The sequence below is a fragment of the Pezoporus flaviventris genome, unplaced genomic scaffold, assembly GCF_033815535.1.
Source record: "Pezoporus flaviventris isolate CSIRO_AGI_PZ_B2104156 unplaced genomic scaffold, CSIRO_AGI_Pfla_v1 ptg000015l, whole genome shotgun sequence".
In the NCBI taxonomy this organism is placed as follows: Eukaryota; Metazoa; Chordata; class Aves; order Psittaciformes; family Psittacidae; genus Pezoporus; species Pezoporus flaviventris.
Window position 1 is genome coordinate 40,847,676 of NW_026892563.1, and position 27,991 is coordinate 40,875,666.

The 27,991-nt window shown below is 40.5% G+C and overlaps 1 protein-coding gene across 4 annotated transcripts; it reads right to left on the reverse strand.

Moving 5' to 3' along the window:
• Window positions 1–307: 307 nt before the first annotated feature.
• On the reverse strand, window positions 308–27,167 carry LOC133269696 (transient receptor potential cation channel subfamily V member 6-like). Of its 4 annotated transcripts, XM_061454278.1 has the most exons (16): window positions 20,850–20,988; window positions 20,658–20,768; window positions 11,562–11,659; window positions 10,942–11,064; window positions 9,864–10,004; window positions 9,214–9,312; window positions 8,836–9,011; window positions 7,837–7,983; window positions 6,851–7,063; window positions 6,442–6,528; window positions 5,243–5,319; window positions 4,824–4,989; window positions 4,499–4,565; window positions 3,316–3,584; window positions 2,180–2,286; window positions 308–1,898 (listed from the first exon to the last, which is right to left on the reverse strand). In XM_061454278.1, the coding sequence occupies exons 4-16, from the start codon at window positions 11,015–11,017 to the stop codon at window positions 1,625–1,627; spliced, it is 1,899 nt and encodes a 632-aa protein (XP_061310262.1). In that variant the 5' UTR covers window positions 11,018–11,064; window positions 11,562–11,659; window positions 20,658–20,768; window positions 20,850–20,988; the 3' UTR covers window positions 308–1,624. The 4 variants fall into 4 exon arrangements, with proteins under 4 accessions (XP_061310262.1, XP_061310259.1, XP_061310261.1 ...); XM_061454275.1 differs by lacking the exons at window positions 20,658–20,768; window positions 20,850–20,988 and adding an exon at window positions 26,957–27,167; XM_061454277.1 differs by lacking the exon at window positions 20,658–20,768 and having other exon boundaries at window positions 7,025–7,063; window positions 20,850–21,518.
• Window positions 27,168–27,991: the final 824 nt, after the last annotated feature.

The window sequence follows — 27,991 nt, forward strand, 5'->3', positions numbered from 1 at the left end:
GACCAGGCAAAACTTTCAATTCAACAAAACGAGTCAACTCAAAGCATGTAGTTGCATTCCAGAGAGACAGCCTCTGCCGGTCATCCACTAGAGCATAAATACACATTCAAGTAAAAGAAACAGGGCAATTAAATAAAACCACCTAATTGCAAAGATAATGATGCTCATTACAGCACCCACAAGAGAGGAGATGGAGGAGATGCTTGCTGTGATATCTCAGTACAATCAGAAATCCACTGGATTCAGCATTTTCATTGTCTGCTTTCATTCTCACAAGGTGATTTGGCTCAAAGTCTTGTGCACACAGTTTCTGCTACTAGTCCTGTGGGAAGGAAATGTGAAGACCATGGATTGCTTTCCAGTTACTTCTGCTATCAGAATGAAACTCCACACTCCTGAGAATAAGAAAACCCTGAAATGACAGTCCATTTCTCTGAACATTTATCCATTTTTCTTAAAGTGGCTGTAGGCAGATGACAAACTGACTAACTGGCACAGCATCATCTGGAAAGGAACCGTGTAGATGACTCAGTTGTTTATTGGATAGTTTCAGACTTTCTGAGGCAGAGATGGCACACACCATATTCTGAACTGCCTCTGCAAGAGCTCTTATTCATCTATCCAACATTTCCTCTTCATTTCTTTCAGTGCTATATTGTAGCTCACTACTTAGCCTTCATGGCTCAGTCAGAGAACTATGGTTTAGAACCCTACTCTTCCACAGAAAACAAAAGACCAGCTTTGGGATCACTTGGATCACTTGGGAGATTAATAGCTCTGCTGAAATGTCACGTTGCTTAGAGTCATCTAACCAGGTCATTCATGCTCTCATTAGGAAAAGAAGTTCCCGCTTTAGATCCTTCAGAATCCTCACAGGAATAGCAGTTGTCACTTCTTTTCAAAACCTTAAAGTGCATTCATGTAACAACACAATCAATCAATCAAATAAAATCACACACACACACAAAAACCCAAAGAAGCAAACCAAACCCAAACCAAACCAGTCCTGTTAGGATAGTAGTAGTGAAAATGCAGCTAGTAAAGAATGCTTTTCTTCAGAGGGCAAAATCTGTCAGGCCCTGAATGCCAGCTGTATAGTTACAGTCCTTTTAATCATCACAATGTCAGTAACTACTTTCATTCCTGAGCTTACAGAGGTTTTTTCCGTTTCGTACCAAATCATAAAGCAGAACTTCAGTCAGCCCTCTTTCCTATGAGAACATTGGGATTTTGTGAAACTGGAAGGAGAGATGACACTATATGTAACAGTCCGGGAGAAGGCTTACTGATCACTTCTTTGTAAATGGGTGAAATCTTGTTGCTGGCTTCTTTTGTTCATTTCTGTAGGGCATTACAAAGCATAAAAAACTACCACAGATCTAGCTCAACAAATCCACCAGCATGGTGCAAATATCAGTGCAAGAGCAAAAACACCTAAGTGTAGGAGAGAAAAGATGGCATTCATATATCATAGCACAGACGCCATGAAATGTTCATGAACTCTTTTACCAGCAGAGTTCTTCAAGGCTGAATGTGAGTAGCATGCTGGAACATGTGTGAACAGCTGGAGAAGACAACTGCTGTGCCAAAAGTGGTCTGTGTCGTGGAAAAAAGAAGAGGCCTCTTAGACATTATAGACCTCCTCTTCCATGGCATGTCCAACCTCCTCATGAAGTTGGTGGAAGGTGTTACGCCTGAGGATCTCCCAGCCACGGTGAGAACTAGTCTTGGATGTGCTCCGTGACAATGAGGGAGCAGGCAGCTCCTTCTTGTACAGGATGTCCCTATTGATTTCCAGCTTTTCCAAACCTTTGTCATAGTTATCCTTATCCTGAACCTTAAATGCTTCTGTATACCGCATCATCTTGTGTTTGATGGGATCAACCCTGTCTTCAACTCTGTAAGAGGATTAAAAAGATGAACTTAATGAAGTAGAAATATGCCAGTTTATCAACAAAACCAAGCAGCCACAAGCAGCAAGCCCCTCTCATATGCCTACTGACATAGACATCCCAGAAAACCTACACAGAATCAGGAGATCTTTTATAGGCACAGTACTAGCAGCTACTATCATACAATTACCTCCTAGACCTTCATCCCTGTCATGTTTCTTATTAGCATCCACACCTTGGATTCTTCTTCTAGGATCCTTACAGGCATGCACTAGAAGAGAACTCACCTGAGATACCATCGATCCCCTAGCCCATACTCCCGGCCACAGATCCCAGAGCGAGGCCAGAGACACCTTGGCAGTTTCCTTTCCAGCATGACAGTGGTAGCAACAACCTTTAGAATAAAAAAACGACCAAATCAACCAACCAACCAAGAAAGAACTTGGATGAATTAGAAAAAACTCTCTTTCCAAATGATCAGTTTCATGAGCACTGACCCATTACCATACTTGATTACAGCCCCGTATGTAACGAAAAAAATCAGAGTCAATGCTATTATAGGGCAATTCACAATTTTAGTCACAGCTGTGACATGTTTTGAGGAAGCAGTGGTGCTCTTAAAACACTGTTAAATATCTTTCCTGATGGCAAAGGGTAGGGTAATTAATTTGTAAGCTAGAGAAGAGAACAGTATTTATATATGCATTCATTGTTGGCAGAACTTACCAATGTGGCCACATAACTACGTTTAACCGTTTGACTTACTGATTCCCCACAGAAAAGGGTTTTCTGCTGAGCAGCTATATGAATGATCTGGTTGATTTTTTTTTTTCCTCTTTTGAGCAAGAGTTAAGCCAAGTTTTCTTAATGGCTCTAAAGATATTACTGACCTACTTGCAATCATTACCTTGCATTCTATCCCACCTCAGTCAATCCCTATAATTAGGCTCCCAGTTACACAGAATGGGATTTGTAAAAAAGGATGTAACTATAATTCTGTTTAACAAGTGAGCTCATGTGTAATGACCAAAGAGCTAGGAAGATACAGGATGGACAAAAAGGTTGAATGGGTTTCTAGCTGCTATTTGAAATATGGTAGGAATACCCACAGAGCAAAGACATACTGTAAGACAGTTTCACATGGGAAGACATGAAGAAGAGTCTTGCATTTAGTCACTTCAGATTCATAGAAAGGAAAAAAGAAGCTTGGCGGCTGATGTACAGAAGCTGTAAAACAGAATTAAAGGAACATGGCTTGTTGTATTAGCCCCTGAGAAAAATGAAGGCCAGGGAAAGGTTTTAAAGTACCTCCTTAAAAGCATGGATGGCAGAGTAAGTAACTGGGCTGTCTAGCACATTTTTCTTGGACAACTTTTCCCCTTCTTTATTAAAAGTGAACACTTTACCACCTAAACTAGATTACCTGGGCTCTCCAGAGCTCATCCCGTTCATGGGCCACTCTCCAATGGGTGTCACCCATCATGGCAATTAGCAAGTTGAGCATAAGGAGCGTGGCAATGATGGCAAAGGCAAAGTATACCACACTGTACATAAAAGGCAGATCCACATCATAATTTGCTGGGCCATCAATGATAGTGAGGAAAAGCTCAAAGGTGGTGAACAAGGACATGGGATAATTGTAGAACTGTCCAAGGTTCTCAGGGTTCTCTGTCTGGAAGATGATGTAAAAAGCTGGAGGAGAGCAATAGGGGGAAAAAAGAGAGAGAAAGTTTAAACAACAGGAATCACATTCCAAGAGCAACAACAGGGTCCTGTAAGGGATGCTGGCAACAAACAGCGGTCTGGGAAGGAAGTACATGTGTTTCTATGCTAGTGCAGTACCCAGGATAACAAAGACAAATGTCTCACTAGAATCACTGGACTTCATTCTAGAATTACTCAGAATTATTTTATTGCCTTTGCTCTCAAAATAGTGATTTTCTTTTCTTCAAGGGCATAATTAATCATGATTGTTAATTAATTTTCCAAAGACAAGTATCATAAATGCAGTATGTTTGTAAACCTCGACTTATATATGTGTGTGGAATTACATGGATTGTTCTAATTTCTATTACCCTAGAAAGAGAAAGAATCCAAAACTGAACTTGCATGAACAGAAGTCAGTACTGGGAAAGTGACCATACTCAAAGAAATAGAGGGTATACATCATCACCACCTTTGCCAGCTACCTCAGAGGACAACCTGAGAACAAATCAAAACCCCCACACTTCATTCATGCTGAAGAAGATGACAGGGCATTACTAACATGGAGGTGTTGGCCACATGGTGGTGGCTGGTCTCTTCTCTCAAGTAAGAAGCAATAGGACAAGAGGAAATGCCTCATACTATGCCAGGGGAGGTTTAAATTGGGTATTAGGAAAAAATTCTTCCCCAGAGGTTGCTCAGGCATTGGAACAGGCTGCCCATGGCAGTGCTGGAGTCACCGTCCCTGGAAGGGTTCACAAACTGTATAGATGAGTCCCTTAGTGACATGGGTTAGTGGTGGCCTTGGCAGTGCTGGGGTAAAGGTTGGACTTCTTGATCTTAAAGGTCTTTTCCAATCTGGTTGATTCTATGATACTGCTGGTTTACTTTTGCAAACTCACCTGACGCAAAGCCTAGTATCACCACAGCCATGAGCCAGCAAAAGCGCATAAGATCTCCAAATATCATCTGTAGAACAAAGACAGAACCATCATAAGGCCCAACTGTCCCACCAAGTCACAATATAATCCTATGCAAGCCATTTTCCAGATTCTAAGACTATGAGTGGACTAAAGAAAACTTCTGCACTAAAGAAAGAATGTGAAAGTCCCAAATCATCTGCGCAAACAAGAGCTTGTCCATTTGCCATTAACACTAGTCCTTTGCAGTCTTATCTGCAAAAAGGTGTCATGATATAACAAGCCCGTATCTGTTTGTGTCTTATACCTTCTGGATCATGATGGTAAAGGGTCCGAGCATCTGGAAGCCTCGTGCGAAGTACATGACATTGCACCATCCTAGCACCAGGGCAAAGGACATGGGCACCACCTCACCAGTTGTGCTGGTGAGACGCATCACCATCGTTACTAGAATCATGAAAGCATATGTGATGCTGCAAAGGAAGAAGAGACAGTGGAAAAAAGTTCAGTAGAGGAATCTTCCCCTCCTTTTTGTCTCATTTTCAAAAACTCCAAGATAAGCATGTACAGCCACCAGCCCCAGAGGCAAAGAACTCTCAGCACTGTCAACTCTACGTGTCTACTGGCTCCCTACACAGCAGCCAAGCCAATAGAGCAAATCAAGAGAAGGAATACTCTAAAAGAATGGAGCAAGAAAATGAGATACTTCAAAAGCAGTGTACTTACACAATTATGTGGAAAGGCCCTCCTAGGATGGTTTGTCCAAAGTATTTTGCTGCTCCAACTCTAAGGATATCTGGGATCTAAGAGAGACATCCTATTCACTTTAGGACTCAGATGAATTCCGTTATACTATAAAATGTCATGGTTATCACCAATATTCACAGGATCTTGGGACCAGCTGCATCTGCTTGGCTGATTCACAGATTGATTTCTATATTACTTTAAAAAAAGAATGATTAAGTCAGGTGGACCACTCTTGGGATAGGACAGAGATTGATGGAAAATCTAAGAACACTCGGGCAGATCAAGAGACTTCGGTATGTGGCAGAGAGATGTTGCAGCACAGAGCTGTGAGCCTGAAGTTCATATAGATTACTGACAAGAGACCAGACAAACAGCCGAGAGTCAGAAATTAAGACAGAAAGACCTTCTTGAGTTTGTTCTAATTCTCACTGTGTCAATTGTAGTATAGTCCTAGAGTCATGACCAAACACAGGAAGAAGGATTTGTCCTCCCAGAACAGATATGGGCAAAGAAAAGCCTGTTTACAAGCCCTGTATTATTTCAGTTCTCCCTGGCATCGTCATTTGAGTTTTTGCATGTAAAAGTTTCAGTCTTCTTTTTCATATTATAATAAAAATCAAGTGGGAGAGGTGTTTGTTTTCATTTAAATAACTTTGCCTTTTGTTTGAGAGAGTTCATGGTAAGAAGAACACCTAAACACATCCACCTCTGAACTCTGGCTGAGTAAGGCTCCTGTTACAGATCCACACAGTCGCCGATCTCCAATTAAGCATAAACTTCTGTGTATGCACAGAAATCACTTCATCCAGCACCCTTAAACATGAGTATTTTGGGGTGCTAGGTGAAGCATCTCTAATAATCTAATGCAATAGCTGGGATTCAGCTGGATCCACAGATGGTGCTAAGAGGAACAGTGGCATTATCCTGCAGACAGTATTTGAGATTGCAGCAAATCCTTCTAATCGCTTCTTCCACACCTAGAGTCTTACTAGTACATTATCACAATCTGTTTCATCCAACAGGTACTGTTGGCAGTATCTATTTCCACAGACCTGTATCAAAGCACTTAGACTAAGCAAAGAACCCTTCCCAAGTTGTCAGCACAAACGCACGCCTGTCTAGTAAGTAAAATCTGTCCTGATGAAACTCAAAACTATAGAGCTCACTGTTTCTCTTACCTCAAGGATCAAAATTACTACAGCTCCAATGACTGTGATTAGCTCCCCCACCAGCCTCAGCTCATCTTCATACGTCATGTATGATTCCTGAGAAAAAAAAGGGAATGGAAATTTAAATTAAATTTTAAAGGGAGTGAAAGGAAATTAAAAAAAGAGGATGGGTGAAGGGAAGGCCCACTGTTGGTGTAATAAATACAACTAGGACTGACCAGGCCACAGGAACCAGACCAGGTCCAGCAACTGAGAGCAGAGAGTGCACCATATTTCTCACTGACAAAGGTCAGCTGGCAGAAAGAAGGAAAGCTGCAATAGCTGGCAACTGGGAAAGACTTGGACTTTCCAGTTTAGTAGGTTAGATGAGAATTGCCCAATGTTGCCTATGGGGCCCTGACTCCTATAGACACAGTACCTGCAGCATTTTCTGGACATAGATTGTATTGTCTCTGCTGCTTGTTTTGTTGCCTGTTCGGGGTTTCAGCGGTCGGTAGACGCAGCACATAGTGAAGCAGACCATGTAGAGTATATAGAATAAAGCCAGGAAACAGAAATAGGGACGACCATACATATTCCACTTCAGGCTCACCAGCTCCTTCACAGGTGTTAGGTCCAAGATTTGGCGTGCCTGAGAAAGACAGAAAGAAGGAATTAACTGCCATAACAACATTTTTTTATAAGCAAAGTAAAAACGCATGTAAGTAAAAAAGATTCGATAGATGGAAATAATACGGGATGGGGAGGATTGCACTAATTAAAATGTCTCCTTGTTATTTCCTGTCCTATTAGTATTATTTAAGGTAATCACAACTGATAGGGTGGTGTCCCTTGAAAGTCTTAGAGGCCTGCCTAAGCTTGCCATTACATTTGCTGCTTTAATTTTTAGTGATACCTTTACAAGTGTTGAAGCCAGCAGCAGATGATTTGCCTACTGTCATTAAATGAAGAGAATGAGTGGTTTCAAAATGCGCTCGAGTTTAGGATTTCTGAACACAGTCATGTCTCACAGGGACACTGTGAGAGTTAATCAGAATCACAGTTACAGAAAGCTACTTGCTAGAGCTACTGTAGGAGTATTGTCACTGATACATTTGAGCCTGCTGAAAGAGAGAACCATTACTTGAATCACACAATGTCATTTCCTGTAGCTTGCTCATGCTAAGTTCTTTCAATCATCTTCAAGTTTCACACATCAGAAGAAAACGTATATAGATCAGATGTATATACATCTGATGTGGTTAAGTCATTAATAGCATTAATAAATTTTATGTATTCCCTGCAGCACATGGTACAAAGTCCTTGCTCTTGGATACTGTAAAAAAGCTTGAACCTTCAAACTCATCATTCTTCTCTTATAATCACCATGGTCTGCACACCAAAAGCATGTGGTGCCTACAGTACCTCTCTCTTCTTGGTTGAGACAATGAGCTCAAGGAAGGACTGATCTTCAGCCCAGGAGTCAATCTCTGTGAGATCATAGAGAACAGTGGTCAAGGGGCCAAAGGACCAAAGATTGTGCTTCCGCTTCTGCATAAGGTATTGAAACATCTGGGGAGAAAAGAAGGAGTTTGAGGATACCGGGAACTTTCCAGTATATCGTGTATTTGCGATGAGAACAAACTTGTTAAAAACTATTAATTACAATGGATTTGCCTTGAACTTGGCAGTTGTAGCAATCCTCATACCTCTCAGGAACAATTACAGTAGGTTAAGAAGTTGAAGAACTTTTTCTGATTCCCATCTGATTATTAGCTCATGCTTGAGGTAAAGGATGAGTGTTTTTTACTTTAAGTTCTAATCAAACTGCTAACATTATTTAACACAGTTCTACATCCTGACAATAGATTTCACATGGAATTATACGTTGATTAGGACAAAAAAATACCCATTTATACTTTTCTACAAGTTATCAGGAAAGAGGTGTTGCAAGGGAAATGATCCTTTCCTTTATAGATCTACAGAAGTAACATTAAACACCTTTGTCTTTTTGTTAAGTGAAAGGATGAGAATTTACGTTAAATACTGAGTTCTTGCCTATTAACAAATGTCTGTGGGTCCCTGAAGAAGTTTCCTATGTGTCACATTTAGGGTAATGAAATCTCAACATCAAAGATAATCATTTCAGCTAGGCTTTCAAAAACATTAATGGGGTGTGTATATCTTTATGTTAACACCTTTTCAACTCAAATGCTTCAAATATTGGGTCAGAAGAGTTATTCTTTAAGCACTCGTTTCTTTCATTAGGATAAAGAAATTTCTTATGAAGGATTTTCTTATAAAGGATTTGTTATGTGTTTTCTACCCCCTAAGAACATGCACAAATTCCCTTGGTCTGGGTGATGTTATTTCAAGTTCTCCATTTCTTTTTCATATGGAAGCATCTGTGTCACAGAAACTCACCACAGTGTTACCCTCAACTCCAGCCAGTTTGAACGGAGTTAGCCCCTCATTGTTAGGAATCAGTTCAAGTGATCCTGGTCCCTCTTTGTTCCTGTCATAGGAGAGTATCAGGCTGTACATGTGGCAGGCAAACGTCTTATTAGGTTGGAGAACCAGGATGTGAAGAACAGTATTACCTATGAAGGAAGCAGACCAGATAAAATACGTAGAATTACACAGCCCTGTGCAAAGACTGGCAATTGACTGATGGCTTTAATTTTCTTCACATCCCTCATCCATTTGTAATGAGAGAAAAACATGTGCATGCACAGATAACAAAAACTGATTTAAAACATCCGTATACACTGTGTCCAATTCAGTAGTCCCCACAGCACATACCCAGATAATCTTGAGCTCTAATATCAGCTCCATTTTCAATGAGCAACTGTACAATTTCCTCATTTCCCACACAAGCAGCAAATGATAAAACATGCTCTCCTGCAAAGAAAGGAATGGGGAGAAACAACATTAAGTCTCCAGGAGGCAGAAGAGGTTAAAGTACGATGAGGGAAAGCTATCCATTCTACCAAGCTAGAGGACATGAAACAAAGAGTTACCTCAAGTAACCTGTAAATTTCCTGCCCACTCCTCATTCTACTCAGAAAGAAAAGGATGTCTTCCCCCCACAGCACTAAAAGAAAGAAGTGCTCTTTTCAGAAGATTACCTTCACAAGAAGGTTGACAAGTAAGTTCCTATATGCTGCTAGGAAGAAATTAAAGTATTTTAACGCAATATATGTATTTTTGTATACATGCAAATATTCTGTATATTTGTAAATCTGTATGATTTATATATTTATATTTCTGTAGTATTTACATACTCAGGCTGAGCATTACTGTGTGCTAAAAGATGTGTGATTGATGACACTTGGAGACATGAGTCTCTACTCAACCAGTTTAGATGGGGACTAAAGCAAGCCCCCCATATATTCCCTCATCACTCTGCTGGTTCCCTCCCGTAGCATCAAGGGAAGAAGATGAGACTGTACCGAAATAGAAAAGATTCTGGGATCTGCGCCTGAAGAAGTGCCCAGTAGCCCGTGCCGTGCAGGCATTAGCTCCTCTCTTGAGTAAAGCCTTCACCAAGATGATGTTCTGGTTCACTGCTGCAATGTGGAGAGCTGTCTGGCCTGTAAGACAGAAATAAAACCTTGCCTTCCAAGAAAGCAGCTTCAGGCTGATCAGTAGCCTGCAGTTCACATTCCAGCCATGGAAAATCTAAGGGTTTTGGGACTGCACCCGTAATAGCTGTATTATTTAGCTTTGAAGTTATCCCTGTTGTGCGCGAAGGGCTGGACTACAGCTTTTCCAGGGATTCCACTCTACATAACTCTTCTTATGAATTCATGAAAACTGACTTTACAACTTGCCAAAAAAATGCCAACAGGATGCACCTTCTAGAGTTTTGCTGGGGGAAAACAAGATGTGCTACACTTTTCCAGGAATTACACTGAAAGCTGTGTGTGTGACTGATTATGCTTCCCTTCATGGGACACAAAGACCAGGTCAAGGCAAATCTCCCAAAGTAGACTTATTTTAATCGTTTAAACTAGTTATTAAAAGTTTTAAAGCTCCACCATTATTATTCTAGTGGTTTCAAGATTCTGTCTGGCCTTTCGCAGTAGTCAATCAGCACCATCCTTTAAAAACCTAGCTCAGACAAGACTCAAAAGCAGTGGCCACATTTTTTTCAATCCTGTTCTTTGTCAACCAAAACCCTAGTTTTTCTCCTTTCAGAGATGGGTAGAGGTGCCTTCTGTTACAAACGAGTATGCTAGAAAGTAAAGTGTACATTTCCTTGCAATCCTGCTGTAGCAAACAGGCCCATATGTGGTTAAGGGTTTGGCAGTTACGCATTTGCATGTTTGTACATGTGCATACTTGGGGTTAATATAATTCCACCTTCCACAAATGGTCAGGAGCCATTTGTATGTTGGCTTTGCTTTGTAACAGTTCAGCACTATATTGAACCAGGAACAGTATAAGCCGCTTCCTTAAAAGTACAGGTAGTACTTCCTCTCTCCCTCCACAGGGAATCCTGCCCATCTTCATTCCCTAAGATGTCACCTTCATAAAGCTCCGATGTCATCCTCTCATTGATAAGCTCAGGAGCTGCTTCTATCAGAGTCACTGCTGCCTCCATGTTGTCATACAAGGCAGCTACGTGAAGGGCAGTCTCCCCCACTGCACCTAGAAACAGTAGGAGAAGCACGTGAGTCATTCTAGACGGTCAACTATATGCGACAAAAGAGAAATTCATATATTGGGGTTGAGAACTGTGGGAGTGCTAGTCCCTCCTTGAGTACTGCCAGACCATGTCACCTCAACATACAACATGGTAACAGCCTCAAAGCTACAGTCTCTGTCCTTCACTCCATCAAAATCTGAAAGCTGAACAGAGACTTCATGTGTTTGTAAGTGACAGCAGTCTGAGGCATGAAGTGGATGAGCGCACAGTGCTTCCACAAAAAAAGGCCCGTTCAAGCTTCTAATCTTCCCATTCTTTTAGGGTTTGATGAGCTCTCCAAGTCAGAAAACTCGCTTTATTGCAAAGCTGCTAACACAGAGTTAAGTAGTTTGAGTTTGCTAAGGTAAATGTTTTAGCAAACTAACAAATGTACTGTTCTACTCATTGTAACAGACTCTTGCTTCCACAGAAAACCATTTGTCACAAACGGCTGAGTTACCTCTCTGATAGATATCACATGTTCCATCAGTGAGAAGTTTCCTAATGGCTGGAAGGTTGTTCTCTTTGGCAGCCTGGAGGAGTGGGGATTCCCAGATCCTATAGTCAAGAAAAAGTGGTTGATAAGGAATGCAGTTAAATACATGCTGCCTTTCTCCAGAGCTATCGTGTCCTTTGCCTGAGACAGTGTGTATCTTCAGCATTTTCACTGAAATATCCGTAATGCATACCTACCATCTGAGGTATTTTTTGAATGCAAAAAACCCTGTCACAAGCAAGTGTAGTTCTAAAAACCCAGGCAGTTCATCATCTTTTGATTTACTGATGCTTAACCATATGGTGGCAGCAAAGGGAAAGACAGGAGAAAGGAATAACCAGCTCCAAAATGTTCCTGGTTTATATATCCTACATGTTGGGGTACAGAAAGTAGCAAATAATGGGTCATGAGATCTCACTTGAAATATTGTGTACAGTTCTGGTGTCCTCAACATAAAAAGGACATGGAACTGTTGCAACAAGTCCAGAGGAGGGCAACGAGGATGATCAGGGGCTGGAGCACCTCCCGTATGAAGATAGGCTGAGGAAGCTGGGGCTGTTCAGCCTGGAGAAGAGAAGGCTGCGTGGAGACCTCTTAGCCTTCCAGTATCTGAAGGGGGCCTACAGGGATGCTGGGGAGGGACTCTTCATTAGGGACTGTAGTGATAGAACAAGGGGTAATGGGTTAAAACCCATTAACAGGGGAAGTTTAGATTGGATATAAGGAAGAAGTTCTGTACTGTAAGGGTGGCAAGGCACTGGAATAAGGTGCCCAAGGAAGTTGTGAATGCTCCATCCCTGGCAGTGTTCAAGGCCAGGTTGGACAGAGCCTTGGGTGAGATGGTTTAGTGTGAGGCATCCCTGCCCATGGCAGGGGGGCTGGAACTGGATGATCTTAAGGTCCGTTCCAACCCTAACTGTCCATGACTGTATATAACCCTCCTGACAGTAGACTGGTCATCTCAGGAGCCAGTAAAGGCAAGTAGACTTTTCACACAGCATCTGAATTACTCCAATAATGGACAGAAAAGAAAAAGTGCCAACAAGCATTCACTCTGTATCGTAACAGTGCTTTAATTGTATAATTAAAAGAGTAAGTTCTGAATGTAGTTCCTCATCATAGAAAGTTACGAAGAAAAATTTGGAAGCTCAGTAACACTTTTTTTTTTCTCTTATACTGAGAAAATACAAGAAATTATTGAGAACTGAAATGTCAGCCAGTCCTGGGCATGCCATCAAGCAAGTGCCAAACTGAATGGTTCACTTAAAGAATGCCCTTGAGTCTTCCCCGAGTCTCTGGGTTACTTTGCAGATCCCTTGGAGCTGATGAAGAATTTACAAGTACAGTTGCCAAACTTCACTACAGCAGGATCCTTTGGTGCAAACAGCAGGTGAAGGGAAGTGATCTTCCCCCTCTGTTGAGCTCTGATAAGGCCATACCTAGAGCCCTTGTCCAGTTCTAGGATCCTCAGCACAAAGGACATACTGACCTACTGACAATAGATCAGCAAAAGGGCCCCAAGATGATTATAGGACTACAGCATCTGTCATATGTGGAAAGGCTGAGAGAACTGCGACTGTTTAGCCTGGAGAAAGAGCCATTCTTGTCAATGTAAGTACCTGAAGGGACGGTGCAAAGAGTTACCTGCGACACCTGCTTGTCAGCATCCAAATAAGCTTTGCCAATGTTCAAAATACTGAGTTGGTCACACAAAAAAACCACAAAACCCAAAATCTACTAATTTGGGGTAAACATTTATGTTATCCTTGAACATTTTCAGATTTATCTTTTATTTCTAAAACATGTCTTGGGTGGTTTTCTTATTTTTGTTTTTATATGAAAAAATAATTCTAAACAGCCTAAGTTCAGGAACTAAAGATTTAAGAACACCCTCAAACCCAAAGAAACAGCCTACCTCTTACGAATTTCCAGTAAGAAATAGAAAGAGATTCCTCTCTCAGAATAAGGTAAGTTCAGTTTTAAATCTCTGTTCAGGTACAAGTTTTATGCTCTCTCACCTCTGCTTTCTTGCAATGCAGATGTTTAATTTGTTCTTAATTATCAAGTATGGCCCAGGCCATGCTGTAATCTGTGATGTGGAACCAGTCTAAGAAACACAGTAGAACAATGACAAATTCAAGCTGACATGAACGAGGAGAACGTCAACCCTTCTTTTCCTATCAGCCCCAGTCTGTCCTTTCAGTACAGCATAACAGCAGCCAATGGACTGGATGTTGGTCTCACACACATATGCACACAAAAGCATGTGGGACAAACACATTAGTCCAACCATATACCTGGAGATATATTCAATGTTTTCTCCTTGTGTTGCCTCAGATTTTTCTCCTTGTACTCTGGTATTATTTAGTTACAAGATTATTTTTTTTTGAAATTTAATTTTAGTTTATAGGGCAAATACTATATAAAGCAACAGGCATTTTGCATTATTAATGAGACTGATGTTCGAATATGTTATCTATGAAAGTAACTATCATAAGCCACAAGCAAACCCACACCAGAGAAAGAGGCAGAGAGAATATAAATGGTCCATTGCACAAAATGTTTTCTCAGAACTTCTGCTTATTAGGTATAGAGTAATTTAACCCTAAAATGATAGGAAAGCAGGTGCATAGATTCTGTGGCTCACAGAAAGATGTATTTCTTGATGTAAGTTAGTCTTTTATGAACAACAGAATCTTGGAGAAAGAAAAATCATTTTATATGCCATTGTCTCCAGATTTTATCTACATGAAATGTGCAAGCTCTGTGCATTTTATATCAGAAAGATACTGACCCACTTGAGAGACCTTGGGAGATAAAGCAAAAGGAACAAAAGATCAGAATTACATGGATAAATAAGAATCATCTGAATAAGTGTAAATTAATGGGCATGGGCTACAAGCAATAAAAGTAACTAAACATTATATTTATCATTCCATAAAAGGAACATTTCCTGTCACCAACAGCACCCCATTGTCTAAGTCACTAGAAATTAGACTAGAAAAACACTAATGAACAAAGGAGAAATAAAACCATTCAGGATATAAAGAAACATCCCAAACAAACAAGGGAACTATTCTAAGGTATTTTTATGTGTCCTTGGAACTCTTTGCCTTGCTGTTTTGGGAAGAATTCTTTCTTTATCTTACTCACATGTCAGCTGCATTAGTTGCTAATTACAAGATGATTTGATAAGAACATTGCATCTAGGATCAGACAAACAGGAACAAACTAAAGTGTAGCTCTGAGCAAAAGTTGTAAGATTCAATATCGGAGAAGCAGGGTGCCACCTCTGCCATTATTTTGGCTGAGAAAGATACTGTCTTCCTGAAGAAAGTCAGGGTTTAGAAGGCAGGAAGTGGGAAGGAGGTGGGGTTTCAATAGTATAAACAATGCCATAATTAATATGTTGATGCTTTATGTGGAAGGCCTTTATCCCTCGAATGACCTCAGAGAGGAGGATTGACTGGCTAAGAGACAGTGTGGGAGGACGCAAACAAAATACCTTTCTCACAAAATTCTCCAAAGCCCTTGTAAACAGCTAAGTAACTTCCAAGCCCACTAAGAGGGAGACACCTAATAACTACCATTCATGGCTATGAGAAATATAGGGCAAAATTGTCAAGCCTTTCTACTCACTATAAGGACCTCCAACTGGGCTTGAAGAACCAGAGGCCAAAGAGCAAGCTGGTAAAGATCTCAGAAGCGCTGATGAATGTCATGGCACACTGCCTCTGATGCCTTAAGGGGCCATGACTTACGTGATTATATCATATGCTTTTACTCTCATTTAATTTTCTGTCCCATGATTGCAGAAACATTTTACTCTCATTTAAAATACACCATTATAATTATAAACTCATTTTTAACACATTACATGTACTGAGCATTTAAATGTTAGCTACTAGGTGAGACAAAGTCACTAATATGAAAAAGTTAAAAAAAAAGTCATCTGAATCTAGATCCTTCAAAATATTTTAATTTCTTTAAGATCTGGACATTTAATCAATTTTATTCTTGACCCATCAAACACAGCATAAATTTTACTTTTTACAACTCTAGTTCCTGCGCATCAAAGCGGCAGCGGGCAAAATCTGTAACTTAGTCTCTTAACAGAGCTGCCTACAGTAGGTGCTTCATTTCTGCAAAGTGCCATTGTGTCACTGCATGGAGAGTGTGGCTTTCATAGAGTTATTCAGCTGAGACCTATTTAGATGCTCTGAGAAGATAATTCTGCACACTTAAGTTCTGGTTCTAAATCATTCCTTTCTTCAGCTATGGAGTCAGGGGACACTAAACTACTAATTTAGCCAGGTAAGTTAGGTCTGGTAACACTAGGTAGTACTGATGTTGCCTTACAGGATCAGTTAAGGATAAGCACAGCTACATAGCTAACCAGTAGTTCTCATGAGCTATGAAAACCACAACACTATTTACCCAGAAGTGCTTCTGAGTTCTTCTTACTGAGCTAAGTAATACAGCTATGTTGGGGCACTTAGTGAACCTTGATCATGCATTACTGTCAGCCAGTATTCTTAACAGGTGATTCAATGATATGCTCAGGAAGCTGTGAATTGTTTTTCACTATAGGTGAGGACAAAGTCAGGAACACCCCAAAATCCATTGTGAAACAAAGAGAAGTTAAAATATAGGTCAGACTCTGACTGAAGGAGTCATGTAAAACAGTTTTAAACAAGGTTAAGGATTTCACAAGCACTTTCTGCTGGTAATATGTACCCTTTTGGATTTACAGCTTCGTAAGCACTTCCTTTGGAGTGCATCCTGCTCTTTTGAAGAGCTAAAGAATGCAATGACAAGTCCATAAGTCTTAACTGTTATAAAAATAAGAGTTTGGATTTATGGGATTATTCTAATAAAACAAGGAAATATGTTAAATATGTGAACTGTCTGGACAAAAACCAGTCTGAAGCTTCTTTTCTAAGACTGAGCTCACCAGAGATGTAACAGAGCGTCTCTTCCTCTTCTTCCCTTCCCTTCCCACATTCTACTACTCGAGTCATTCACTGTAGGGAATTTTCCTATTGTTTGCTCTAGTTTAAGTTCAGCATCTGCTGGCTTCATGGTCTATCCCTATGTCTATGTCAGTTACTGAGGGTCTAAAGCAATTCTTTCTGTGTGAGTTATAAACTCATCATCAGGGTATTATTTCAGCTTTCTTTTCTTTCCCTGTTACAGCGTTTAGGATATCCATGCTTGATACCTTATCATGAAATCACCATCTTCTCCCTCCCTTCTGCTAGTATATTTATGTAAATGTGTGCTAGACATCAGGAGAGCAGAGGGGTGCTCAAAGGAAGCTAACCAGCCAAAAAGAGGATCAAAGCAATCATCTAACAAGATGCTAGAGAATGAGTTAGGAATTAATAGCATGAAGTAAAAAGAAGACAAGTAACAGAGCTTGGACAATCAGGGCCAGCAAATTTCTTCAGCACTGACAGAAAGACTCAGCAAATTACCTGCAACCTCTTGTATGTTGAAGCTCCCTCACGGTAAACAGAGCTCCTCTGGAAATTAACAGGTTACTCATTACCAACACTACTAGAGAAGAAACTGATAGGGAAGTATTATCTCTTACACCTTTAGCTATCTACCACACTAAGCAACAGAAATCTTGCTCAGTCTCTTCCATCAGGGCAATCTCCTTGCATGAACCTCATTTTTTTAATTCTGCATCAGGGATCATTCAAGAATAATGTCAACTAGAACAGGAGAGTAAAGAGCCACAAAAAAAACCTCGAAACTAGCAGGGACCTGAAGTTTTTATTGCAACATTTTTTGAATGACCATAGCTTTTTGCAAGTTCTGCAGATTTTCTCAAGCACCTCCAATGCATTATTTCTCAAAGCAGTTTTTTAGTGGTAATTCATGTGCAAAAATGCTTTGGTTTTATTTTTATTGATGTACCACTCAAATGTTTTACTGTCATTAGACTAATTAAGCCTCAGAACATGACGTGAAGGCCAGGTGATACCAGTAATCCCTAGCAGCAACTGGGAGAGAGAGAGAGGAGACACACAGAACATAGATTATTTATCGATCAAAGTTATAAAGGCAAGCAATAGCAGAAAGACAAATATCATGTAATTGTCTCCTGATCCATATACCCACTTGCTCTAACTTACTTATTATTTTTTTTATGAAAAGTGCAGTTCTCATATGGTAGAATTTATAAAATTAAATGCTAAAGAGATAAACCTCTTCCTCTGAAGGCCAGACTTAAAACAGAGAAAGGAAGCAATGACTCTTACAGAGGATCTATCAGACTGTGACAGCCATGTGATTCCTGCTCCCCTGTGTCAGACTGGGATTTTCATACATATTTATCACTTTGTTCCCCATGATTATGAACTATTGGGGTTTTATGTTTGTAATCTCTAGGCTGCATAGATCCCAAAGTTTATGTCCAAAGATAATACTAGAAAAGCCACATGAGATGTGACCACTGTCTCTGGGACTCTGCACTGACCTACAGGCTGTTTAAAACAAGAGTTTTGAACAGAAAGAAACCAGCAGAGTAAGGCAAAATAAATTCAAAGTCCTCTTTAATTATGAGATCAACTGCTAATAAGATTCAAAGAACTATTACACATGGAGAAAGAGAATGAACAGCAACTCAAGTGAAGGCGAGAATAACAAAAGGAGTTAGCTTTCAGGTATAATCATCACCAGTTGCAGGACAGGGAAAAGCATTGTTCTCCTGCAGACTTTGTGTGTAGTCAGAGCAAACTAGTTACTAAGTAGTAACATATTTACCACTACCTTTCAATAAGATAATGGTAGAATTTAATTGCTGTTTATTACCGTATATAGTCCAGCACCATTAACACCGAGAAGAACTCAAGCTGAAGCCACAACACTGCAATTCCACACAACTTAACAGGATGAAGTAAGAGTCCTCGTCTTACAATAACTTCTACACAGAAGCAAAGGTTTCATTAGAGTATTTCCCATATACAAGTCACCACATACATTTTCCTGGTATGTATTCCTCTTGCACATAATTAAGAACATGAAATCAATAAAACCAATTCCAGTCTTCTGCAAAAACTTCATTTTCTTTCTCTTCAAACTCTGAGTATCTCTGGACAAGAAAGGAAAGGGTAGGATGATAACAGGGAGAAATGGGCCTGTCCCTCTCTGGAAAAGGGTATCCATACACTAGCAATATGTAATTTCTGACCAAATACCAGACAACTAACTAACATCAGTTGAAAGCTGTGGGAAACATAGACCTAAACCAATAGGGGACAGTTGTGTCCTCATGCAACCCAGATTTCACAATGATATTCTATGCACTACATGTGTTGTTACATGGAGTTTTATAAAGAAACACAAATGTTAGTTCTGGGGAGCACTGGGGTTGCACCAAGCTCTTCTAGGAGAGGTTTACTGAGAAGGATCTATATGCCTAACAGCTTTTCTGCTTTCCTCCATCATTAGCAACACACAAGATGTTTGTGGGCCTGCAGCATGTGACTAATGAGGATTGTCAAGCAAAGGCTGGATGGCGATTCAGTAGCAGCCTATCTGAAAGGAAGCAACAAGAAGAAAGGAGCCAAGCTTGGTGAGACACTGGAATGGGTTGCCCAGGGAAGTTGTGAACGTTCCCATCCCTGGCGGTGTTCAAGGCCAGGTTGGACAAAGCCTTGGGTGAGATGGTTTAGTGTGAGGTGTCCCTGCCCATGACAGGGGGGTTGGAACTGGATGATCTTAAGGTCCTTTCCAACCCTAACTATTCTATGATAAACCCTTCATGGTAACAGTACATGGTAAAACAAGGGGCTACAGCATCAAATAATGATTTTGGAGGTTCAGGATGAGCATTTGGAAAAAAAACCCTTTTCAGCAGGAGGTTACTACAACACTGTAACGGGTATCTGAAGGTATAGTAGAGTATCTGTCCTGGGAGGCTTTCAGGACTGAGCTAGACAAAGCCAAAGCAATGTGATCTGTTGCTGGCAATAGTCCAGCTTCAAGTGGGAACTTAGACAGGGACCTCCAGACACCCTTCCACATACCTATGACTTAAAAATGTGAAGAAAATGTTATAATTATGAAAATATTAATATATTTAGACTTATGCACACATTCATTTGGATATTACAGAATCTGCTGAAAACTTATTTTTCAGTTACCTGTGATGCTTTTCATGAGCATTCTATGGAGACACTATTGTTCCCACTATCCCTCCCATTTGAAGTGTATTAAAGTCCCGCTTCCCCGAAGTAAAATAGAAGAGGCTTTTGTTATTTGGTTAGAAGTTAGATGATGATAGATGCGAGTTCTTTCCTTGAAAAGATATGTATATTTGTCCCTTTTAAAGGGTTTTCCTACTTATTTCCATACACGTATGCATGTACATGTACATATGTATGTATGTGTAGATATAGATTTTCTCCCACAGAACCACCTTTTTGTGCCCAGAGATGTTCAGAGTTTTGTGAGGAAAGAAAAAACCATTCTTACCATGGACTGGAAGCAATTTGTGATTTGACTATTTGCGCATGCAGAAATAACAAGCATCAATGAAAAACAGATGCAGCTGGGTTTCCATGAATGCCCCTGCACTACTCTGTGTGGAAGGAGCAAGCCTGCACAGCAATAACAGCCTAGATTCAATATTTACATGTGAAGGCACAGGCAGTCTTCTTGATAACGTGAGGTCTAAGAGGTGTCACTGTACATGTTGACACCCAGGCTACGGGGGCGAGAAACAGCAGTCCAACCCAGGAAGTGACGGACCAACACGAAGTCCACTCTATCCCATAGCAAAGACAGCTTTTAGACATATAGAAAGCAATCCTTGCAGCATACCCAGTATTTCAGCTGACTGCAGTATACGTCCCACACACTCTTAATAATAATTAAAAGCAAAAAAAAACAAGCAAAGCCAACAACAACACAAACAAAAAACTCCAAACCAAACTCTTCTGCATTTTCTTGTAAGCTTTACCAATGAAGCAGGAAAGACAAAAGTACATTAATTTGTGACTGAAGTCCTGCGCTCAGGGTAATTCGATTGCAACCTAGTAAACCCACCTGTGAAAGCAGATAAGATTGGAACTCCAGAAGCATTCCACCTTGAAAGAAGAAATCTGATACAGAAAAGTGCTCCAGGGTTGTTTAAAGTTTATCTACTGGCAGAAAAGCCTAAGGGAAAAGACTGAGAATCAGCTACGGGGAGAGAGCAGCAGAAGAAAGGGAAGACAAAAAGGCTGAAATTCACTGTACCTTTTCTGCTGGAGTAAGTAGATTTCATCCAGATGTTTGTCCCAGGACTTTTTGCCTTGCAACTTCTGACTTAGTCCGTTCCAGATCCGGAAATAGAAGGGTTTGCTATCCTCAAACAAAGGCACCCCCATAGCACGTCCCTTTTCCTTTCTTATCTAGCTGCCTGAGAGCCAGCAATCCACACTTTGAAAGAAGACACTGAAGGCTCACTGCAAGTCAGCACTCCTGAGCCCTAGTCTGCTGGTGACAAAGGAGACTGTCCCTCAGCTGCATCACCTGATCAAAGAACATGTAAAAACACAAAATAAAATCCCTTGTCCCTAGCAGACCGTACCTTGAGCCTCATCAAGTGCTTAGTTTCCAAAATAGCCCAACCCAGAGGTGTGTCTGATTTAGAAGTAGCTCACCAGCAGCCTGCCCCTCACAGAGACCCTATACAGCCCTGAAGAATTCATACAGCATCATGTCCTAGGCTTCTACTATTTCGTTTCAGAACTTAGAAGTAGTCATCCTCCTTATGTCCAATGTTTCTAGTACGTCATTTCAGAACTCAGAAGTAATCATTCTCCTTCTGTATCTCTGAGTTCCTCTGGAGAGCAACATGTAAGCAATTTTGAAATAGACAGCTGAACAAGTCAGGCAAAACACCTTTAAGGTGAGTGAACATGTGGGAACGTGCCCTAAAAGACACTGTGCTCTGGGAAGGTAGTATAGAGGAGGACACACCTCCCACCCCAACTGTCTGCAAATCCCATTAAAGAAATTATCATTATAGACTCCACCTTTTCTACGTCAAACAAAATCGCTTCACTTCACAAGTTGGAAGAAGAGTTTCTGTAGATTAATGTGTAAACTTTGTATATTTCATTTTCCCTTAATGTTCTAAAATCCCTCATTGTTCCTTCACATTTGTTCACATTTCTTCCAGAAAAGTTTATTTAGGAAAACAAATGAAAATTTCTATTTAACAAAAGCTAGTTTTTGCTATGGGAAAACACCATCAAGGTCATGGGGGAGAGTCTGCAAAGCAGTAGACAAAATATCAAAATGAAGAGGAAAGACATCCATCTCCTTGTGAAGAAGTTGGAAGCTAAATGGGATCAAAAAAAACCCCAGGCTCCTAGCTTCTAATCTTCTTTCCCTCATATTCTTGCATCTTGAATCAACAGAAATGTCCCTTTATTTTTACTCCTGAAGTAAGTGGAAAAGGATTCTGGTCAGGGTGCCTGCTCCTAGGCAGAATCAGTCGATAAAGGAGTAAGGTGGGTAATGTAATACAGCTGAGCCATCTGTTTGAAACTTCTGGTTTATCTAGAGATTACTGAGACTTATCAAACTTATTACAGACATTACTTATCAAGCAGACTTTGATAAGTAACTTAATAACAGACTTATCAAACCAGGTCTCGCATCCAAACTTTTGTAAACTCTTGGTGTATTTTATCCTATGAAAACCTAAATCACCACCCAGAAAAAAAACCCAACAAAACAATGCTTTAAGGCAAACTTGAGGAATCATATATGAAAATGTGAGATCTTCTAAATTGTCCTGTTCTAAGGACAGACTTAAGAGAAAGTTAAACTGTCATAATGGGAAAAATGTATTAGCTGCTACTTTGAGAGGTCTAAGTACAACAGCCAGATGTTATGAGCAAAATGTGAGGGGTTTTTAACAATATCAATAATATATCCTTTCTCACATTCTTGAGGGGAGAAACACTCAAAGGTATTTAGACACTGAAGTGTTAAGTGCCTATGATAGGCAAACACCATCTCTTTTCCTGGGCTGCTCTCCCAGGCAGAGAAGACTTCCTAGTGCCTCCCCAAGGAATAAGAGCCCTAGAAGACTGGTATCCGCAGGACAAACAAGCAGTGACATATTCCTCTTTTCTGGGCAGCAGTGCTACTGCCACCCAGACGGCAGCTCTAAGGTACAAGAGGCCAGACAGCATGCTGAGGATAGAGTTCTCAGCTAGCCATGAAGGCAACAGAGGCTGACCAAACTGCAAACCAGTATCTCAGGTGGACTGCCTGCATTGTTGAGGGGTGTCTATTACAACTCTCATTATAGCTTCAGACTGCAGTAAATCTGGCTCGATAGTTTACCCATTTGGATGGATACAAAGTCTTAATACTGCAAAAGAGTATTTTCTTATAATTTAAGATAGAGGAAATTTTCAAAGGTAATAGAATTCAGAGATGAAGGATGAAATATGTAAGACTATTGCATAGAACAAAATATCTTTATCGGATCATGGCCATACATTGTAAGCAGTGCTGGGCTTTCAATCTAGCAGGAAGCTGTAAGCTGTTTTGCTGAAAACTCATATATAGGACCTGATAAGGCCTAGTAGTTGAGGGGTGCATTATAAGAATATACAACTTTGGTGTATGTATCACATACCTGATATCTGCTTGAAGCTCTTTGTATCCCTTTCCATGGCTCCCCAGTCATACTATAACTGGCTCCTAGCCCTCATTCTTTATCTCCTGACATTATCCTAGTTCTACCTGTTCCTTGTTCCAGATTCCTACTGCAATTAGGGTTTTTATCCTGGCTGCCAACGATGCCCTTTCCTGGTGTGTGTCTTGACTTCTCTTGTTTATGATGGGCTGATTCTGACTGACCTGATTCCAGGAATCTTTTGGTTCTAGCTTGGCCCTACCTAACAAATATGAGAGCTGATGTCAAAATCTCCTTACACACACTTTCTCTCCTATATCCGTAGATCATGAGTAGCAATGTAAGCATAACGAAATACAAAGCACAACCTGGCTGAATTTGTTATCACACCATGGTGCTAACAATAAAAGATTAGTAGAGTAGCAATGATAGCACGATGTGGATTCTATGCAGTTAAGTCACTCCATGGTTCTAGGGGATTTATCAATATTGCATATAGCACAGCTGATAGAAAATGTGTAAATACACTGATATGTGGAAATACTTCAGCAACAACCAAGGAATTCCTATTTTCATCTACCTGCTACAAATACAATGGAAGAAGAAGGCTACCTTAGCCACTTGGGATTGTGACCTTGCCAGAGACACTAGTCTACACTTTTTTATAGTGCACTGCATTTGTTGTAGGCTAGTCTAGATTAAAAAAAGCCCACCACAATAGCATAAATCTGAATATGAAAGCACTGACTTTCAGCGACCCTGGAATCTAAGTTAGCCTTGTCCAGCAATAAGCCTGAAAAGGAAAAATTATTAATGAAAAATTACAGTAAAAGACTACAAGAAAATTTCCTACATAATCTCCAGCTTTCTTTTCATCCCAGCCACCTCTTCAGTTCCTGCCTTCTTTTAAACATAAACCAAAATGGCTACTTCCTGGCCTACTATAAAAGTAATTTCAGTGCTAATGTAGAGACAGATGTAATTTACACAGTACGTGGCATGGATTCTTTTCCTTCTTAATGGCCCTGACCCTTACATTCCAAGTTGTCACAAAACTCCTGTTAACCTTCTTGGGAATTTTGAGTGCTGAAGGTATGTAGGATTGAATCCAATGTGCTTATCTGGTGACAAATCAGGATGGGAGTGCATGTTCTTTTTTTCTCTTCATGCTTTTCTCTTACAGTTTCTCTAGCGGTGGGAGGGAATTGCAAGAGCTGCATGCTATTTTAGATTTACTGCAAAGATGAAAGTGCAATTCTAGTCTTTAACAAAATCCATGAGAACGTGAACTGCAGTTTGCAGGAAACAAAGAAGATAAAATATATACCGTAAAAGTAAGGATGCCTGTTAAACCCGAAGAGAAACTATATTAGCCGCGCAGGGTAGAAGTTCACAATTTTTATCTTCTAAAAAGATTTTCAAGGTTTCTGTTAAGCACAGCAAAGTATGTAATGAATGGTATCAAGAAGAATTACACAAAGTTGATTTTGAAGAGGAAGGGAAGAAAGGGAAATCAACTTACTTATTATGACGAATTTAAATTCTCTTCTACATTTGCCTTTCAAATTTGCCCCCCAAATCCACGTTGAGCATCTGGTAGACAAAATAGCGTAACTAGATGCTTAGCACATCTTCAAATCACTGTACAGTCACTGACTAGCCACGTTGTCTTGGCTAACATGTAGCCAACCCAAGTTTTCCATGTCAGAGACACATATTGACCCTACACTTCTGCTTGGACAAAATTTCAGCACAATGACTTGCCTGCATTAGGGACAGCATCAGAACCACAAGCTGCCAGGCCATTTGAGAAGCTTTTATTTTTCCACTGCATATTTCTCCCTGTCTTGTTCCATATATTCTTTCTGAATCACATATATGTTCAAACCTTCAAAACAAAAAAAAAAAAAAACATCTTTTGCTCCAGCTCACAAAAATCTTTCACCTTACTTCTCATAAAGATTTGCTCTCAAGAAATTCCTGCCTCAGAGATCAGAAGAGAAATTCTGTCATTTCAGCAACGGCAAAGATAAAAGTGCCTGGAATGCATACCCAAGTTTACACTACCATCTTAAGAGCAAGAGTGGAAGTGCAGCCTAAAACCAGGCCAGTCTTTCAGCATCGCCGCTATACATTTCTGACGTACTGCAGTTCTTTGCCTGAAATTGCAGCATCTAATAAAAACTCTAAAGATGTGAATTGTGAGAGAAAAGAATGAGGCAAGCAGAAGAGCAGGGAAAAGCAATGAAAGTAACAGTTTCTGAGTCCAGACAGAAGGCAGAAAAAAAAGTCAAGAACTTACAAAGTTAGCAGTAAACAGTGATGGATTTTCTCCACGAGTATAATGGGTGATCTTCCATCTGAGAAGGTTGTAATCATGACTAGCCAACAACTGCTTGATGTATTACAGATATGTTAGGGAATCCTGTTGGACTGTGATATTTCCAGTTGATCAAGTTATAGTACCTTACTTGTGCAGCACAGGAAAACAAAGCTGTGGATGATTGTATGCAAATGCATGGTATTACATAGAGTTACATATCACACAACTGACATATACCTGAAAACAAAACTAAGTAACAGACAAAAGTAACTAGATATTCAGAAGAAGCCAGAAGCAGCATACTACTAGTGTCAGCTCCACCAGAACTCATCTACTGTGTAAGCAGGAATTACTTAACCATGAATAAATCACTGATAACTCAGAAATAGAAGTAACTTGACAATGCATCATAAACTACATCAGGACATAGGTGCCCTTTAAGATTCTACTATATCTTATGGAACCAATTCTGATATGCAATTCTGTAATTCAGTCTCCTGTCCTTAAGGGGCGCAAAAGGCTGGAGGCAAGCTTGTTTCAAATAAAAAAATATGCTGAATTATCTTTATTAATAGATGTGCTTATTGTATGTGAACATGTGCGTGTAGTAAGCCTGGTTAAGAAAAGACTTGGAGTGGCAGAGGCAAGATGACCTACTTGTGGCAGAGAACAGCAGCAGAGGAACAGACCACTTTGAAAGATGCATTTCCAAGGTTCCAGTGAGTTGGGTGAGAGATCAGTAATAGTTCCATTGGCTGTTACGGAAAATCCTGGTGCAGCAGCACAAAGATCACTAGGTTTCATAAAACTGACCTCACCAGCATCTGCCACAGACTTTTGAAGACCTCTGGTGAGTGCAGCTATATCGGCAACACAAAGGAGAACTCTTAGTAAAATAGAGTCACCAAGAAACTTCCTAATTAACCTTGAATGAGTGGGTCAGTAGGATTTCACCTCACTGGAGAGCCCAGACAAGTGACCTGGATGTTTTCCTGCTACTGAGATTTGAGCTACTAGCTTAAGTTGGAGAAATTTATGTTGGCGAGTTGGGAAGCTCACCACAGTTTAGGTAACAGACCAATCTCCCAGCTTCCTGCTGAGGGTCTCAGGTACTCAATAAAAGCAAAAGAATATCCCTTTGGAAAAGATGGAACAAGTGAGGGCTTGGAAGCTCACCAAGATTGTAGATTTACACAAAAAATGTGACAGGAGGATTTGAAGCTGTAAGATACTGCAAGCTTTCTCGTTTGGATTTCCTCAAAAGAGGTCTGCAATTTTAAGATAGCCCAACAGTGTTACTGGAAATGTGTTGACTCCCACCACAAAGGGGAAAAAACATTAACAAAAAAAAAAAAAAACCACCTCATTAATTAGTCTTACCTCATGGTCAGGAATGCCATAATACCAAAGCCCTTAATTCCATAACTGCAAAGTCCTCTGTGTAAGTCTTGGAATTGGTAGACCCTGCTGATGACAAGGATTCAGCTTTGGTCCTTGTTAACATGGCAAATCTGGGCCCAGTTAAATATCTGTCCTGCTGATGTCTTGGTAGGGCCATTGAAGTATACGCCACAGATTTCAGGGCATACAACAAACATCTGTAACATCCCAAAACAAAGCTGAACCATTTCACTTCTTTTTATTCCCTTCCTCTACCTTGGTCAAGCCCCTGAGTGTACTAATTGGCTTTAATGGCCCTGACCAGCCTCACCTGTGGCATCCACACACGTACTCATCACAGGCTATGAGCCTCCAAGGCTTCCCTGGTGGTAGTTTGGACCTTTCCTCCTGCCCCACCCTGCCCTGCCTCCAAAGCTTGTTAAGGATAGAGTGAATGTCTGCCTCCTTTATCCACCCTTGCTTCCAAAGCCCACCCAGCTTTTAGGGACCTCATAGGCAGCCTGAGCTCCACTACCCAACCCCAAGTTTCCCATGCCTTCTGTCCTTCTCAGTACCCAATCCTTGGTTCTGTGTCCCCTGAAATAGCCCTATGAAAACCCACAATAATTAAACCACTCTACAAACAGTCCTCTCTGGCCCTGCAAGGTGTGAGGACATGTGTTGCTAGGAGGGGACACTACTGTTAGGTTCCTGAGCACACTAATATGTTTTGATGGCCCTGACCATTCTAACCCAGAGCCTTCACAAACATATAGGCACATACACATATGCCTTCCCCCCAAGCATAAGAGCCCCATTTAAGATCTGTTTTGAGCTTTCAGTTCCTGTCTCAGCTATTTTGTAGGAACCTAAATTTTTAGTTCAGGTACGTTTATGCTTGTACTTGGTCATGGGCTCCAGGTATCAGAACCCTGACTCCTAATTTGACTTCAAACTTGCTTTGTCAACGTGGACCTACGTAATGATAAGTAGACCTTGGTGCTATCACTGGACATCATTCTAATCAACAGATTA

What these genes read in the sequence shown, in the direction of transcription:
- LOC133269696 (XM_061454274.1), bottom strand. Translation starts at nt 20,980, where the DNA reads ATGGGGGTGCCTTTGTTTGAGGATAGCAAACCCTTCTATTTCCGGATC. An exon ending in ATGTGATATCTATCAGAGAG is followed by an intron (nt 11,065 to 11,561) that starts GTAACTCAGCCG and finishes TACTGTTTCTAG; the next exon opens with GTGCAGTGGGGGAGACTGCC. An exon ending in GATACTAGGCTTTGCGTCAG is followed by an intron (nt 3,585 to 4,498) that starts GTGAGTTTGCAA and finishes GCTCTCCTCCAG; the next exon opens with CTTTTTACATCATCTTCCAG.